The 18271-nt window shown below is 42.5% G+C and overlaps 1 protein-coding gene across 8 annotated transcripts in view; it reads right to left on the bottom strand.

Annotated features, from left to right (window-relative positions):
* The window catches only part of sh3pxd2aa (SH3 and PX domains 2Aa), a 109323-nt gene that overhangs the window by 48828 nt on the left and 42224 nt on the right, over window positions 1-18271 (bottom strand). For 7 of the 8 annotated variants that reach the window (XM_027281110.1, XM_019279240.2, XM_019279243.2 and 4 more), the window contains one exon: window positions 3930-3955. In XM_027281110.1, coding sequence (XP_027136911.1) covers window positions 3930-3955 — 26 coding nt within the window. Of the gene's footprint in view, window positions 1-3929; window positions 3956-4081; window positions 4132-18271 lie in introns of those variants that run through there. The other variant, XM_019279244.2, reaches the window with a different exon arrangement.

Here is an 18271-nt window from a genome sequence, read left to right as displayed (position 1 = left end):
ACAAGCCCACCTGTCAATCAAAGTGTCCACGCTCTTAATTCTGCATAACTTTAAGCCTTAATATCATTTGAACAGGTGAGTTCTATAAAAATGTACCCTCAGTACAGTTGTCATGAAAGAAGAAATTAAATTATAGAGACCATAACAGTTTTTTGTTCCAGGCTGTAAACTTTATTTATTTCTGCTGTAAAGTTTTAATTTTTTAACATTTTAACATGGGGACTTATGGAGACTGACTCACTTCTGGAGCCAGCCTCAAGTGGACGTTTCAGGAACTGCAGTTTTTACACTTCATCATTAGCTTCACCTCACAGCCATGGAGATTGCCACTTGGTGCTTAAGACTTTGAGTCTATGCTCACTTTGTGAAGAAGCTGAGCTGGGACTAGGAACTTGGCTCCAAAAAACAACTTTTTCTTCTGCTAGTTAAATAAACCACTGTGGTCCACAGCTCATACTCATAGAATCTGAAGGTCTGTAACTAATGTTCTATTCATACAGGCTACTGGGATATAGGTTTGTTGCAACTTCATGAGAAATCTATAGCGAGTCCATACATGGCCAGTGTTCTTGAACTGCATTTTATTGACTCACACACAGCTTAACCATGTCATCTGAAATGGTATACCTCGAGAACAAATATCGCTGGTGCTGATGAACATTTAATATCCAAGACAGCACCACTGACTTCGACCTCATCTTGTTGTTTTAAACATTACCTCAGATTTACTGGAGTGGAGCGACAGAGATACAGCAGCGTCACTCCTCAGGGAGTAGCTGCTGCTCCTCTGTCATACTGTATTTACAATGCCTAATGGCTATAAAGCTGGGAAAGACAATTATCATTTTTCTGTCTAAATCAATACTCACTTTACTGTATCCTCAACATTGGTGTGATAAGACTGTGCTGACATTATTATTGCTGCAATTAAGTGCTCGGTTTGATGTTAACAGTGTAAAAGTCAACACAGAGAAGGGATTTATTCTTACGGGTTCTTATATGGAGGCAGGTAATGGAGGGTGTAAGTGTCATATAAACGTGTCTGTGGAGCTCCTGATGGTACAAAAGAACAGCCTGGCTCTAAGATCCTAATTAGTAGCGACAGCTTCACAGATATGTACACACACACAAACCAGCCCCGTCCACTGAACACACACTTGTAAAAACACTAACCTGTGTAAAAGTCACAAACCTCCTCGCCCGGCCGCTCTGACATGGGTCTGAAAATCGTATCCACCACGCCACGTAAACAAACCAGCGCCTGTCTGACAGTCACAACCCCATGTGGCCTTGGCAGCCAAACAGCACCCTCCTCCGCTCTCCTCCTCTGAATCTGGCCCTCACATGGAGGAGAGAGCTCCCATATGTACTCTGCAGAGCAGTGGAGGAGGACAGAGCTGTGACCGCTGAAGCTCTTTGGACCTGACCCTGTTTAAAAAAAACATGTCTGACATCCATGTCCCCCGCTGACTTGAGGTAAGACGAGTCAGTGTTTGGATTCTGTCTGGAGGAACCAAACAACCGTTCGTCTTCTGACTTTAACTTTCACTAAGATGTCTTTACTTTCACATTTTTTCCTCATTGTTGTCACATCCCATTGAAAATCCCATTTATTAAGATGATGACATTCATAACAGGCCTTTATTAGATGGGATGACATGCAACAACAGTCCCTAGATGTACCCAAAGTGGAAACTCACAGTTGCGTCGTGTGAATCTCACAGACAGCTCATCCACTCCAACTGGTCACTTTTTTCCCCCTACTTTGCCACTCTCTTTTGCTGACTTGATATTACATAATAGTGAGTCAACAAAATATCCAGTTTACATGCTGTTCCAAACATCCTCTTGGTGCAGGGTTTCCAGCGGTGAAAACAAGGATTTGCTCATCATTTGTTCATCATCAGAGAGGAAATAAAACAAAACGCTAATGCTGATATAAATGTGAGCTATTTATGCTCTTTGACAGATTCATATCATAGAGGCAGGAATCAGATGTAGAGGGTACCTCACTGAGAGAATGTCAGCTAGTTCCTTCAGTTTCCACTCATAGAAATATTGCAGGTGTTATGTAACTGTCCAAAAGTAAAGAAATTGACATTCAGATACCCCCCTGACACTGTCTGACTTAATGTCACCTCAGGGTGTAGCAGAGATCAGCGGGTCAGTTGAGTGGCATCCAACTGGGAAATATCCAAGAGGCAAACTCCATGGCTGTGAACTGAAGCCAACACTGAAGTTCCTCAAGTCTGTCTGTAGCTAATGTCCCTGTTCATAACAACTGTATGTGGGGTTATTAAATTATGGCCTAAGGTTATGCATAATTAACATTGTAGACTTTGATTGACAGGTGGGTGCTGTCACAGGTGGCTTGTTTCAGCAGCTAGCCCGCCTCAGCTCCACTCATGCTCCATGTCTTTGCCCATTTTGCCAAGATGGCGACAGCCAGAGCCACCTAACTGAGATTCACAACTGCTCTCCCAACCCACAGGTGACATGACGGAGACTTCTAATGCAATAACCCATGCATTTAGGTTGGCTAAGAGAGCCACCTGTTATAAAGCATAATGCACTACACTAAGGGGAGGTGCAGAGAAAAACACAAGCTGGCTTATCTGCTGCAGCAATCAGCTTCCAAGAAATCGAATCACCTCGAGGAATGTGCATAGATGTAATTGAATTGGTAGTAAACTACTCCTGGGGCTATGACAAATCAATTCCTCACAGATTTCCTGTGCTTTGGGTCCAAAAATAAACTCACCCTCGATTTTCAAGAGAGTTGTTTACTCAAAGGAAGTCGCCTTGGCCCTACTCAGAACTTTTATGAATGAAGTCAAGGAGCCACACCATTGGAACCACCTTCGGCACTGCTGTAGCCCTTGCTCATTTCCAAAAGCTATCTCAAGATATTTCCATTCCAAAACAACCTTTAAGTGACTTAAATATTAAGACAAAGCAGTCTGCTAGGCTATATGTAGCAAGAGAATCAGACTCTCCATTACCCACTAGGTATTTCCTACATTTTCTCTTTAATAATTCATAAGAGGTATAACTGATATTTTCCTTAGGTTTCCTCAGTCTACCTCACCTTATACACATATGCTTGCATATATTAGTGACTCACATGTACCAATGCTTTTGTTAAGCAGCTATGCTGCAGCTAATGCCGTCTAAGAAGCATAGATTTGCTAAGATGGCTAATGAGGCTAAAAAAATCTTTGACAGTGAGGAATGGATGAATAGTCTTATGGTCAAACAATCTGGTTGCTTTGTGGTTTGTTGGCGTGTGCCACTGAATTCACACAGTTACAGATACAATGACACGGGTCCACTGCAATGTATATGTCACAACTAATGGAAGTACAGATCTTAAATCTTGTGAAATTAGATCAGGGTGGACCAACGCCCCTTACGAGCACGTACCTTCAAAGACATCTGTTAAAGAAAAATCATTCTCCCTGATTGAAAATGACTAATCAAAAAATTAAAGAAGCTCCACCTAGAACTTCAGGAAAGGCTTGGCGCAAATAATCCTTCAAACGTCCCAGACACCACATCACAGAATAACACTGTCTTTGCAGCACATAGGTTAATGACTCTATTTTGACATCCCTGAGAGCTATCAGGCACTTCTTGAAACCCCACCCTCGCCTGTGAGGCAAATCTACTGCCAAAGGGAAAAGGACTTGACAGGTTTTTAAACCCGCTCCCAAACCACAGTCGACAGTAAATCAAGGGTCCTGCAGCGGGACGAATAAACAAACCACACGCTGACATCACATGGATAACAGACAAGTCGCAGGGAGAGTTTAAGAGTCATACGCCATGCAGCAGAACATTCTCCCTTAGATCTGTTCGACTGAGAGCAACAAGTTGAGAGGAAAGAGGAGGATGAAGTCAGCTTTAAGGAAGGAAAACAGGTGACTTACCTGACTTGCGCTTGGAGCCATAGTCCCTGAGGGAGAAACAACACAAGAGGGACATGGTTAGTGACAGTGGACGCAGCTCAGGTCAACAACAAAGCATGCAGTCACCGCACATGGATTTCTGACACTCCTGAAAAACTGGCAACCGCACTCACGCAAGCAAACACATGAGCGCAATCGGCTTTAGCACACTAACAACTGCATGTGTTTGAGGGCGAGAGAGAGACGGAGAGTGAAGGATGGACGGAGAGAGGGAGGGTTGACTTTGGCCAGCCGCCCGTACTCCCTGCAACAGACACAAATTAGTCATGTGACTCCAAAGCGGCACCACCATCCTCTTCCTATACTCCTTCTCCACCTCCCTCCCTCCCTCGTCCTGTCAGAGAAGAGAGCGACCTCTCCCCACATTTCAAGGAAGGAGGATCAGTTTAAGATGCCTTGCTTAATGGATTCTAATGGGATTATGCCACAGGGCTAAGCTATACGTGGGGAGGGGGGTGTGCTTGCTGCTGCTCTCCTCGTCAATACTGACTTTTGGACTCACAGCGTGGCAATTGGGTTAAAAAAAAAGATAAACGAAAGGGATAGATCAGGTGAAGACAGAACATGCTATTTAAGGAAACACAAACCTGACAATGTGTCACTCCCCATCCTCCATCCCTTCTTCCCTTCCTTCCTTCCTCCTCTCGTTATTTCTCTATTGTGCTACTCAGAATCGATGTGTCCTTTCAGTTTTTCCCTGGGGCTAATCAAAACTCTCATCTAACCTCAAAATTTAGCCACGTCATGCTGCTGCAGTACAGTTGAAAAAAAAACAGAGACAGGCAGGGCAATAAAACTAAAGCACGACGCTGTAGTGATGACTAGAACTTTCTCTGCCATCTTTCGTTTTAAAATAACCACCATGACCAACAAGGGATATAAAGGCTGGAGGGTGAAGTGGTTTGTGGATGACATAAACGTGCTGTTCAAGAGGAGTACCAGATTGCAGATAATGGCTGTCAGTACACCTCGGGCTAACAGAGGGATGTTTGTGAGGTAAGTAGGTGCATGCAGGCATATTGTTGTGGATGTGAAGTCGGTGAATCTGTCCACAAACAGGCGGTGTGTGTGTGTGTATGTGTGTGTAATTGATCACTGATGCTCCCAGAAGATTCAGTATCAACCACCAAGCTGCAAGAGCATCCTTGACGGGGACAGTTGACCTTGCTGGCCCCTTGTGAAACAGCCCATTTCATTAATGAGGGACCTCTCATCTTGTCAGGTGCGAAAGATTATACCGCAGTGCCAGGAGAGCAGAAACTGCTCAGGGCAGTCAAGGTAGTGCCCTCTCGCTGCGTGAGGTTAATGAAAACCTCCTCTTGGCTCTTGCTGTGACCGCACTCAGGCTAATAAAGAGACACGCCGCCGACATGTGCGCCGGCCGTGCACACGAACACACACGTAGCGCTTTACAAGGAGACAAGACAAGCCGGCACACACCAGCGAAAGCCATGTCTCATTTTAGATACAGCAGCTCTGGAGTCTTCAGTGTCACCATGTTTGTCCGCTCTCTTTTTTTTTTCCCCACCATCCCTTCATCTGTTCCCCTGTGATGTGATGTATCTGTCTCTTTGTGACCGGCTACAGCAGATGAATAAAGCTTTTATACCGACCTCTCCAACAAGATCGCTGTGTGCTAGCGACCAGAATATGCTTCATTGTCACCAAAGTGGGACACAGAGCCAGAGAGAGAGAGAGAGCGGGACTTGACCCCGTCGCCTCACCCCATCCATCTACCACCACCTCAAATACATGGGGAATGGATAACATTCACGTCAATGGACCGAACAACTTTCAATGAGTTGTGCTGTGGCGTGTCTGGATGTGTCTCAGTGGAAAGTATGCTGTGGACAGAGCGAGCCTCAGAGTTGGCAGGGTACTTGCCAGGATGTTTGCCCTTTTCGATCTGGGTTTGCCGCAGTGGCATTTAAGATGCTGATATCCTCTGTTCAAGGCGCAACCGAGTGTTTTACATTTCCAGGGAATGTTAACTGCCGTGCTCACGTTTCCATTTGACCACTGCTCCTGTCTTAGCCACTCTCAGTCTTTTGCTAGCTCAGTTCCATTGTCAAAAAATGAGGTGAGTTGAGGTCTAAAATTAGCCACAACCTTCAATTATATCCCACACTGACATTTGCTTTCAGGTTGAGGTCTAATATTGGAACACAATCGGTTCCTTTGTCACAGAAGGTTCAACTTTCCCTGTTAATGAAGCTTACAGGAAGCCAAGATTAGAGGAAAACATTTCCTATAATCCATGTATTTCATTTCATTTCCCAACATGAAGCATTCCTTCAGGTTGTTCTTCTGGTCCACACTTGAAATACTTAACAGGGAAACAGGGATTGAACAACAAGCCCATACAGCAACTAGCAGACTCAGCAGTAATGCCTGTCTGGATCATGAAGCCCAATAAATTGGTGACGTTTGTTTTTCTCTCTACTTTACTTTTTACCTTGATATTTGTTTTATTCAGTGGTACGGTACACTAAAGTACAAGTAACCCAGCGTGTTAAAGAGTCGCCCTTCCATCAGCCAAACCGCTAACATACCTTTTTATATGCATGTCAGGTTCATTGAACAAGCTAACGGTGAATGGTCTACAGCAGTACAATAGGTGTAAGTGTGAGACCTGGAAAGGACTGGTTGTAACTTATCAAGAAGGTGAGGACAGGGGGTGAGATGAATGAGTTTTGTCTGGTGGAAAACAGCAGCAGCAGCATGAAAAGTACTTTACTGTGGCAAACTCCCTGGGAGCCTGTTAAGCTATTCATGCTGTGCATGGTTTGAAAGGCAAACACGACCTCGAAGCTCTATAAACAAGTTCCAATCAAGAGGAAGGGTAGGAGCGTAAGCAGTTTCTGGCCCAACTGTAGATGTCCTAACAAATCACTCAGCCTTCAGATGAAAAAACTAAACTAAAAGCGTGCTGCGTGGGGCTAATTGTTCCTAATAAATGATCAGATGCAGCTAAAGAAAATACAGATGCTGAAGCTCCATCTTAATCCTTACACAAAGAGTGACTGCCGGTCGGATCAATAGCGTGTGCTTTTACTGTTATGTCATGGAAAGCGGGTCAAAGCAAAGGTTAGCTTGCACCACGTGTGGGTGGTTGTTAGCATTAAACATACACAAAGGGCTTTAGAACAACACGCCTGCATAACGACATCCGAGCATTAGTCCAGTAAAACATCTCAGGAGGGAAATATTAGTCAACACGAGCACATTAGCCATGTTAGCAACTAGCAGCTAATTGCAATACCAGCTAATTAGCACCAAAACTAACCTAGTATCGAGCAAGAAGAGATTATTAGACAAGATGTTTCGCTTGTTCGCTTACATTAAGACAAAGCAGTGGGAGTGCATCTGGCTATTTTTGGCTTTATTTTTGAGGTTTGGTTTTCTTGAGGCATCTGCAAAGCATTAGGGCACAGAGGAGGGGCAGGGGAGGGCAACATTTCGAGCGAGGGTGGGTGGGAGGATGAGGAGGCAGAGAAGAAACACAGGGTCCCGACTTTATCCAGTGACCCGAGTCCCTGAGGCTGAAATCAAAGTCTTCCCCCGAGGGCTGAGCAACCGGCTCCGGCTGCCAACTCTTTTCCTAGTTCTCCTGGAGGTACGGAGAGGAGGAAGCGAGGGGTGAAAGGCGACTGCGAGGAATACATACTGCAGTGGTGCAGAAAAGGGTGTTTTATGTGGCTAGGTGGAACCTCAAGGCCTTTTTTTTCCCCAGCCAGTGGAGAAATGCTGCACTGGTTCCAGTGACAGTTTGTTTTAGCAGACGAGTTACTGAGATTCTCGCAGTCTTGAAGTGATTTGCCGTTAGTGAAGTGAAACATTTTTCAGTGCCATACAAATAAGCTGGAGATCTGTCTTCTATGAGCTCTGGTATCTGCAGGGATGTGACAAACACATACATGTGTTTTCATGTTCTTCAGAAATTGGTTTAAAAAAACAGATCTGTGGTGACAGATTATCACGCACACACATATATTGTTATTTTTTTATTTTGACAGCAGCACCAAAGTATGCACTAAATAACCAAATGGCATCTATCTGTTACTATGTGTGTGTAAATCTGTCAGGCGTAGTAAAGTAAGGTATATATCCTGACCAAAAAACATCAACAGATGGGCACACGCACACACACACGTTTGGTCACACTTTTCATCACATACTGACATTTCGTCACAGTGTGTTCACTGACTACAGCTCCATGAAGCAGGAGGCACTTCCATGCACGTCTCATCCGTTCCAGAGCTCGGAGCTCTCGACATTGATTGTCAAGCAGAAACAGATGTGAGCGAGGAGTGTGAGGCCCGGCCGTGTGGAGGAAGGGTCAGGCAGGTCAGATCAGTGGTCAGCTGACTACGATCTGTTTGCTCATGAATGCCAGTTCCTCAAATTCAGACAATTCAGCATGTGAATATCAGAAAATCGTGTTTTCAGTGCTGCTGAACTACAGTACCAGTGAAAAGCATTTTTATTATATATAAATATGCCTAAGTTGAGGTGTATATTTTAGATTCTTCAAAGTGGCCTCCTTTGATGGCAGCTTTGCACACTCTTAGCATTCTCTCAGTCAGATTCATGAGATCGTCAACTGGATGGTTTTCCAACACTCTTGAAGAAGTTCCCGTTTATGCTGAGCACTCATTGTCTGCTTTTTTTTCACTCTCCAATTCAACTCATTGAATCATCTCAGTTGGGTTTCAGTTGGATGATTGTGGAGGCCAGGTCACCTGATGGATTACTACAGTAGTCAAATAGGGCTGTTTACTGTAGGCCAACATTACCTCTGAACAACACGACTCTTCTCATATATATCGAGAAGACAAGAAATTCCACTGACAAACCTTTGACAAGGCACGCCTGGTAATTAAACTATCTCAGATGACGACTTCATGAAGCCGATTGAGAGAATGCTAAGAGTTCTTCTTTGTTTACACCTTGTTTTTAAACATAATTCCATATATGTTATTTCATAGTTTTGATGAATTCAGTGTTCATCTACAATGTAGAAAATAATAAAACTAAATAAAAACCATTGAATGAGAAGGTGTGTTCAAACTTTTGACTGGGATGGTGCTGGCTTTTGAGGGTAAACATAATGAGGTTGTTAGTCGTATTAATCCTCATTAAGAAATCACACGCTGTGGTTAAATAGTGGACACAATAGTTCAGTTTCTGTATGCAAAGTACGTGCTTTACACATTCTAACTGTATGACTCCATCACATGCATGCTCGATTTGGCGTTTTGTGGCAAAAACCCAGCTTAACCCAAAACAATCTGAAACATTTCTCATCATGATCAACTTAATTATATTTATTCTTCCCATTTGCTCCAGGTCAGTGAGGTTTTAATTAGCATTGGATGCCTGAAGCCAGTTACGTTTCTTTACAGGTCTGGTAATAGATTATGGTTTGTGGACAATTATAAACTCATCAGTAATTTCAAATTGTAAAAGAAACTTAATGTGTGCTCCATGAAGACAATGGATTTACTCATTAAGTGTATATGAGTGGGTCAGCAGATAACGGGCTAATCAATGTGTTTACAAGTATATGCAGCAAGTTAATGCTCTCAATGGCCCCCTGCTACACTAGCCTGCAACACCAGAAAATAAACACTTCCCCAGATTATCGTCTTAGCCACCCTCTTTCTCTCCCTCGCCTCGTCCTTAAACTTCACAGCCCACCTTATCCCCAAATCCGGACCTCAGCCCTAACCCTTCTGCCCACAGGCCCACCTAATCTAAACCCCTCAAAGGCCCCAAATTACCCTCAACCACCCCCTGTCTTTTAGGCCGTACAGCTGAAGCTCGCTGTGGGCATTAACGCTCCAAATGGGGTTTAGCAGATCAATTAACCTCAACACATTTATTGTGCACATGCAGGTTGCAGGTATACAAAAGAATTGGCAGCGCCGGGTTAAGTAAATAAACACATACAAATTAATGACTTTATTAGCACAGTGGGCATCCATGCAGGAGGACCTGTTCACACGTGCAGTCAGCACAGATTATCATGCACTGGTCATAAATTTTGGGCTGCGCGTGGACGAAGTGCACCGCACAGACCCTCGCAGACGTGAACAAAATTTCACACCTCGTGGACCCTCTGGGCTTTGTGGACGCTTTAGTATAATTTAAAATTAACTCGCTACATTCATTATCCTGTCCAAACGATTTTGTTTATTGCAATTATGGTCAAATTTAGAGCAAATAAAGAGCGTATTAAGATGATGTGGAGTACAAACAACATAAACAATGCAATGCAACAGTGCCACACGGCAGCAGTGAGATGTAATTTAAAGATTATTCTTCAAGAAGGCACCTAGTTCTCAAATTATTTATGAATTACAATATTCATCTAAACAAAGATGGGTGCTGTAAATAGTGCTTTGGAAGGTGCTTTTTTTCACTGTGCTTACACATCATCCCCCTCTGGTCATCACCATAACATGAAGTAAATATGAGTACATCATTTCTATTTTCACTGATTAAATTCTTTTCCACTTAAGCCAACATCTATCATCTAGATCAGGGGTTCCCAAACTTTTCAACCTGCGACCCCCAAAACAACAGTATCAGTGATTTGCGACCCCCACTATCTGCAAATGTCAGATGATTTGTCCTTGTTACATGGCGTAATGTTTAGCACGATGCTAATAGACCTTAATATTAATATTGTTGTTTCTGCTAATGTCATTAATCTGTCATAATCACACCAGGGGTCAGTAGGGACAAAGAAAATCAAAATGCTTTTATTCTAAATTTAACTACTTTTTATGTTTTGTTACAATTATGGCTAAAATATGCTATTTTTAAAAGTTTTAAAATTTGATTTGATTTCTGAATATCATCTTGCGACCCTCGCGTCGCTGCCTCACGACCCCCCAGGGGTGCGACCCCCATTTTGGGAACCAGTGATTTAGATTCTAAACTATAAGGTTTAGATAAGGTTGAAAATTGGTGGTAGTTTTTGAAGGGTTAGGGTTACACTATGTATCTTTCTGAACGGTGGTTTCAAGCGGGAATTCAAAGACACTTAATGCTAAAATGTAGCATACAATGGCACGAGTAACAAAACTCATTCAATAATAACAGTTACATGGCAACATCTTCATCATCTCATCTTGAAAGGTCCAGTGTGTAGAATTTAGTTGCATCTAGTGGTATAATCAGAGTCAGTGTTTAGTTTGTCTGTTTTGGGCTACTGTAGAAACACAGTGTTTCAACATGGTGGTCTCCATGAAAGAGGACCCGCTCCCAATGTAGATATAAAAGGAGAATTTGTAAGTAACAAAAACAAAAAGATTCTTATTTTCAGGTGATTATACAAACATGAAAACATAGTTATGAATATTATATTTAATGTTTGCCTTATTCTAAAAAAATAAAGTCCCCAAATCTTACACACTGCACCTTTAAGTTTGCTAACATAAGGTAACATTAGCCACCATAAGGTCATACCAAGTAAGGCTTTAGCATCTATACCCCAAGTGTATTTTAGAGTTCGGGTGCATTTTTGTGTGTTTATAAATTTAACCTTATAGTTGTAAGAGAAGGAATGTAATTTCTTCTTTCAAAAGAAGTTACATAGTCTCATTTGAAATATAAGTTTCCTGTCAATATCAGTGAGAGAGCTGTAAACACTTATGCCCAAACAGCCCACCCCCCACTCAGTAACGCAAACACATTATCACCCACTTATTCCTAATTAGCCTAAAAACACCAAATCTGTCTTCACCCCATCAGCCGTGCTACTTAGGCAATCCCCTGTCGAGAACCCCAAAGCTGACCAATCACGCGACTTCATGACTTATCCCCTGTAATAATCTGATAATCTTGCAGCATCTCTCTCCTCCAGGCACAAGCCAAGGTCGATCCCCATTGTTATTCACGGAGAAGGGTTGTGAGGGGGCATGATGAATGATGATAACATCACCCGTGTCTCACACTACGGTAGCCTATGGGGGCCAGTGGCCGATATTTTCATCATGGCTGAAATTCAGTATGCGCATATTAATAGAGAAATTTGTCAACGTTATGGTCTGCGGAGGACAGATAATGCCATTTAGGCTGATAGTTATATGATTGCTATACCATGCGTGCACAGACAGATAAAACAAATCACAGCCCACGTCCCATGCAAATTTACTTTATTTACTTTACTTTATAAAAAATGCAAGATGGGGGAAAAAATGCCTTGTAAGAGAAGGAAAAAAAACATGTTTCAATACAGTGAAAGGAAAGAGGATGGAGAGGAGGAGGGAGGGCTGTCTAGGAAGCTTTGGAGTGGCGCAAAATTCCATCCAGTGGAAAGAGATCTCACACAGGAAGAGCGTGAGGCCAAAATGGACATAAATACAGAAAGAAAGACAGAAAAAGACTGAGAGAAATGCTTGAGAAGCTGGCCAGACAGTGGATACATTTATAGAGGAAGGGAAGCCCCAGGGAGGTTTGAGTGTACAAGAGATTGGACCAGTGGCTGAGCTGGATACAGCAGTTGGGGGTGCAGAGGACTCCATTAGTAAGTGTTTATATTGTGAGGTATGCCACCATGTGGACAGTAAGTGGAGAGTTGAATAAGATGGATAATGTAGTTAGATGGAAAGCTGTGATTTCTGACTTTGCTCTGAGTAATCTGTTTAGTAATGAGTAATTTTACACCCGCATATAAAGTTTATTGGTTTCTGCAAGTTTACCTCCTGTCTATATCAGCTGTGATCACTTCCTAACATGACTGCAATTAAAGTAATGGAGGACAAATTCCACAGTTGTCGTCCCGACGCGCCAACATTTTTCTATTTTGAGCCATATCAATATGTTGGATTAATTTATTCCTTCATACAAGCTGCCGCCTAAGGAGGATGAAGCAGGTAATTTCTGAGTTTGATCTATTAAAGCGTCACTGCTTAACTTCTGTTCCATAAAATCGAATTTAAATCATATTGATGGTACACTGATGTGTAATCCGATGAATGGTGTCTCTGTCTGTTCTTGTAATATGTAACTTTGTGGTCCGGGTACGATCACCAGCAAAGAAGTACGTAATGCTTTACTGAGTCACACACCACCAATTTGAATGATTTTGGTGAAACTGGATCATATTTTATGGAGAAAATGTTTTCTGGTTTTCCCTTTGATGTTTCCTGATGTTAGACAGTGAAGTAAACTGCTGCCAACTGTAGCTGCTGTTAGCTTGTTAGTTTTTTAGCCGGGCAACCCCAACTGTGAGGTCAGTGCACCAGGGGAGTGTTAGTATGTGTACCACAGGCGTTTTGGACCTGGAAGAGGGGGGGTTAGGCCCAGGTAACTGGCTTAGCAGTCTCTATGGACATAATGGAAGAGGCGAAGAGATTGAAGAGGATTTTGACGGAGGGTGAGAAGAGAGAATGAATGTGACCACCAGACAAGAGTAAATCTGGGACTGACTTTTAGTCTTAGAGCTTCATGAAAAAAACACAGAGCTGGGCGTCTTGCTGACAGACTAGTAAGTAATATTAGCTGGCTGGGCGCAGGTGCAAAAAAACAGACAAAGAAAAGTGTCAGGTCAAGTGTCATATGGGTACACTTTGGCCTCAGATGACACAGTACAGGACAAAACAAAGCTAAATATAAATGCACCCTCATTGGGAGTGAGGTACCAGGTAGGCAGGTGGACTGGACGTTGCAGAGTCGGGTTAAAGGTAAACCATTAATATATGACAGTGAATGTTCAGTATGAGCTACGGGTTAAAAAATGAGTGTTCCATCTCACAGCGGGACAAACATCCTGTGTTGTGTTTACCAGCAGCTGAATACAGAGGACAGGAAGGTTCTAGCCCTGAAGTTATACAACTAAGCTCAGGAGCAGTGAAAGGAGTCGCACTGCTGCTTACCACACTGCAGTAAGAAGGATGAAGAATGTTGCCTCTGAGTTTGTTTCTCAAGTATATGCTAAAATAATGTCAGAGATTAAAAGACAAGTGTTTTTCAGATCTATTATAACAGTAGTTATGTTCACAGTTGTTAAATTTTAGCAAAGAAATGCTATTTTTAAAATGATATTACATACTTAAATTAGGTTTTCTGTTTATCTTGTGCACAGGTTAGAGAGGGTAGAGGGTATAGCACCAAAGAAGCTGCTCTGTTGGAGAACTGAGATGTGTTTTTAAAAAAAAGTGCCTAAAATGCCTACAACCATGTAAATGTCTGTAAAGTATATGTTCTGACACGTAAAAATGTCATAAACGCTGTTATGGTAAAATGGCTCTTTTGATATCAGCACAATTTTTATTCTGCAGCACATTTCAACACATCAAAAAGCAAACAAACGGAACAGAGGTCCAGCTCAAGGCTCAATACATTAAACATCAAGCGGCGCTCAGCTTTAAAAAGGAGCCACTGATTGCACAAGAGTGACATCAGAGTCTCACTTCCCCCCCGCTGGGCTGCAGCCCCTCGCTCGGCAGACAGGGGTCGACATGGCTGACGGTGGTGGGCTCTGCTCGGGGTCTGTGTGCTCTCTGAGCTCTGATTGATGGGACCGATTCCTGCGCTTGTACCGTGAGGCATGCGTCTCCTTCTTCTAATCAGATCATAGTCAGAAAATTCTATCTTACAAAGTAGAGTAGGAGAGGCACTGGTTATTGTCAAAGCATGACTCCTTTAATCAAATTTTATGCGGGGGAGTGTAAAAAAAAAGAACAAGACGTCACTGTTCGATCCGGTCATAAAAATGGCACTGAGGTCAGATTGTACACCTCGCTTTGAACTGAATGCCAATATATCGCATCCGCCGCCTCGATTATTGATAATTTTTAAATCTTCTGTAGCCTGTCAGAGGAATCAGGGGATGGCAGGTGCACTGTGGCCTTGCACTTCCCTGCTCCTGACCTCCCCACCTCCTCAGGGATTTCCTCCCAGTCATCTTAATCTCCTTCCTCCTTTACCAGGAAGTGAGGCAGCAGACTACATTTCATCACCGTGGCAGCTGCAGCCGTCCAGGCTTTGCTCTATTCATCATGCTCGTGTACAGTCTGGCCCTCCCAGAGCTATTACTGTTACTGCAAGCTGAACCCCACCTTGACAACACCCCGTGAGTAAGTGTGTGAGAGAGCGAGTGAGTCAGACACCATGTCGGGGCGGGTTGGTGGGTGGGTGGGTGAGTGAGCGTGTCTATGTAAGATGGTGGCGAGATATGAAAAAAATAATGATAATAATAATACAGCCGAGACTGTAGAGCACAAAAAGAGGGGAGGAGCGCCGAGATAAGCTGACAACAACAAACACAGCAAACAACAAGAAAGAGCAATTTAGACCTGAAAAAGAAAAAAAAGCACTCTGCTATCCTCCAGCCTGCCTGTATCTGTATCTGTATCTCTGAGTATGAACACAAACATTTTGAAATCTAATTGCATGAAGTGTAGGACTGCTGTGTTCTGAGGTCTCTGAGATCAATACATGCTCACAGATGAGAGCACATACATATGTACACACACACACACACACACACACACACACACACACACACACGACCTCCCACAGGTCACACGCTCGCCTGACCACTCCTCACCACTCTGACACACTTCAAAGTGTTTAACCCCGTCGACGCCGGCACTGTGCACGCTGCTCGCGTTGTGCTGCGCGGTCTCCAGTGAGTGCTATTGATCCTAATGGTGAGGGGGAATGGAGCAGCTCATCCATTAAGGTTGAGTGAGTCTGTCGCCTGTCTCCTGCTTATGGCAGACAGAGTGGAACAGACTGATGACTGGGAAGAGAAAGACGAAGGTGGGAAAGTGGGAGGGTGAGGTGGAGAGAGGGAAGGATGCTTCATAACGCCCGGACAATGGAGAGGAGAGGAGAGGAGAGGAGAGGAGAGGAGGAGTAGAAGGTGGGAAGAGAAGGGAAGTGAGTGAGGAAAAGAGGAAGTAGTCAGTGAAGGACCTTTCCAGAGTAGAATGTCACAAAATCCATCACAATAAAAGTCAAACAACAAACATAATATACCGACTAAATAAGAGTGATAAATATTTTTAAAGGACAGAGCTCAGGTTTATAAGATTTTTGAGTTTTGTTGCCACAACCTCAAAATCATGGTCTCCTGTAGCTTTAAGCATCGAGTGAGGAACAACAATGACCTTTGACCACCAGAGCTCTATACGTCCTTACAAGAACCTCAAATTCTGAATTTGATGAGGACCCAGAGAAAACCTGATCAGTGTCACGTGAGACTTAAAGCAATTTAAGTTTTTTTTTGCGAAAAATTTAATTAAGAAATATTGTAGTCAAGATGGGACGGAATAACATGAATAACCATCTCCATCTCAGTTTGAGACACACTGGGCCTCAGTTTTGCAATAGGTATCAAGACTCAGTGCCTGATTCAAAGTGACACTGAACTTTAACAAGTGATGGGCCAGTGATACTCAAATAAAGACCCATGGGCCAGATTTTGCCTATAGTAGGGTTTAGGTGGCCCATTGTACATTTTTTTTATTTATAATTGAAAATACACTTATTCATACTAGGGATGTTTGCCACCTCATAGCACTCCAACATTGTTTTTGATTTGCCAGATGACAATTAGCAAATGCTTTATGCAAGCTTGCTAATATCAGCTGCTACTGCAAGTCAAAACATGTTAGCTGCAGTAAAGCATTCCTGCCTGGCAGCACAACAAGGAAAAAGAAGATTATAACTCTGAACTGATGTTGACTGACATTTTATCAGATAAATATCATCAATGTTTAATAACTGGCCTCCTACAATTTTAACATTTTACTGTTAAGCTAGCCAGATATGTAAAACAGACATTTGTTCTGTATTTTCATGCTCGAACAGGATATATAACTGAAATTCATCTGCATAGTAGTAATAGAAGCTACCGTTAAAGTAGGGCTGCACGATATGGCCTGTAACCAATATCTCGATATTTTTAAGCTATATCGCGATACACGATATATATCTCGATATTTTTGTTGTTGTTGTTTCGTATTGTTTATTTCTAATAAATAATAATGTCATTATTACCTTGATAGCATTGTAATTGCTCAGAATCAATGTAGAACAGTAGATTTACACTTGCTGTATGAGACACACCTCTTTTTATAGCATTTTAACACTTGTCATATTTTTTATGAATTTTTAATATATTTCATAATGTACATATGAGCACTGAAGCAGTGCAGGATCATACTTGGCTTATGAGACACACTTTTTTAAATCACATTTTAACCATTCTTCATATTTTATAAATAAACCTTTAATAAATTTAACACCCACGTCTTATTTTGAAAACCGGAAGTGTCCACACGCTGCAGTAAGCTAGCGCTGACTTTCCCAGTTTTCTCAAAGTATTTGCCATAAAGTCGCAATAAGGGCGCACTTGAAAATATTGGAGCAGCTGACGTGACCACGCGAAAACGAGAGACGGCTGGCGTGACCGCAGTTGTTTTTCTTCGGAACCAAGTCGTCCGTCTCCATCTTCAATTAACTCGCTCGGGCTCTTCACTTCTCTCCTCACCTGTTACAAAAAGTACGCATGCGCGCAGGGGATTTTTCTGGGTGGGCGGGGCAGTGTGCTGCGTGCTGTGAGCAGCACCAGGAGTGACACAGGCAAAACTCCGGAGAATTAAATGCTGACGGCTTAAAACATTTACGTGACAAGTACTCGATGGTCGCGATATAGTCATTTCATACATCTCACGTAGAACAAGCCGCGATATATCGAGTATATTCGATATATCGCCCACCCCTACGTTAAAGTGACATATTATCCGACCAAGGGGAAGCATAAACAAGGCAAACTGAAAAGGCCCCAAGACAGAACCTTGGGGCTCACCCCAATACAACTGAGAAACACTGCCTGAGTCTGTTGATTAGAATACTGTCTTCTAGTTTTTGTTAAGCAGCTTAGTAGGTTTACATAAGGAAAAGAAGCTTTTTATATTCATTCTGTTGATTGTTAACATGGTGGGAAGCACAAACAAATCACTAAAAGTGCGTTATTTTCTCGTCGACGTGAAATCGGGCATGGATGAAAATACTTAACTACCGCTTGACTGTTTACACTGTTTGCAGTTCTCCACACAGTTTTTCTTGTTCTGGTTTCATTCAAAGTGGACAAGAATTTAATGTCATCCAGTTTCTTCCTAATTAGCACTTTTGTCACAGTGTCATAAAAAAAAAAAAATTAAAAAAAAGCTATGGAAGCAGACCATTAAGCACTTGTAAGATATGAAAACAGTCTTTGTAACAGCTGTTGAGTAATATGTTAAAACATTACTTCTAAGGGGAATTGTGACTTTGTTTAT

Source organism: Larimichthys crocea, chromosome I, assembly GCF_000972845.2.
Source record: "Larimichthys crocea isolate SSNF chromosome I, L_crocea_2.0, whole genome shotgun sequence".
NCBI lineage: Eukaryota > Metazoa > Chordata > Actinopteri > Sciaenidae > Larimichthys > Larimichthys crocea.
The sequence above is the reverse complement of the archived record's forward strand: the minus strand, read 5'-3'. Positions and strand labels throughout refer to the sequence as shown.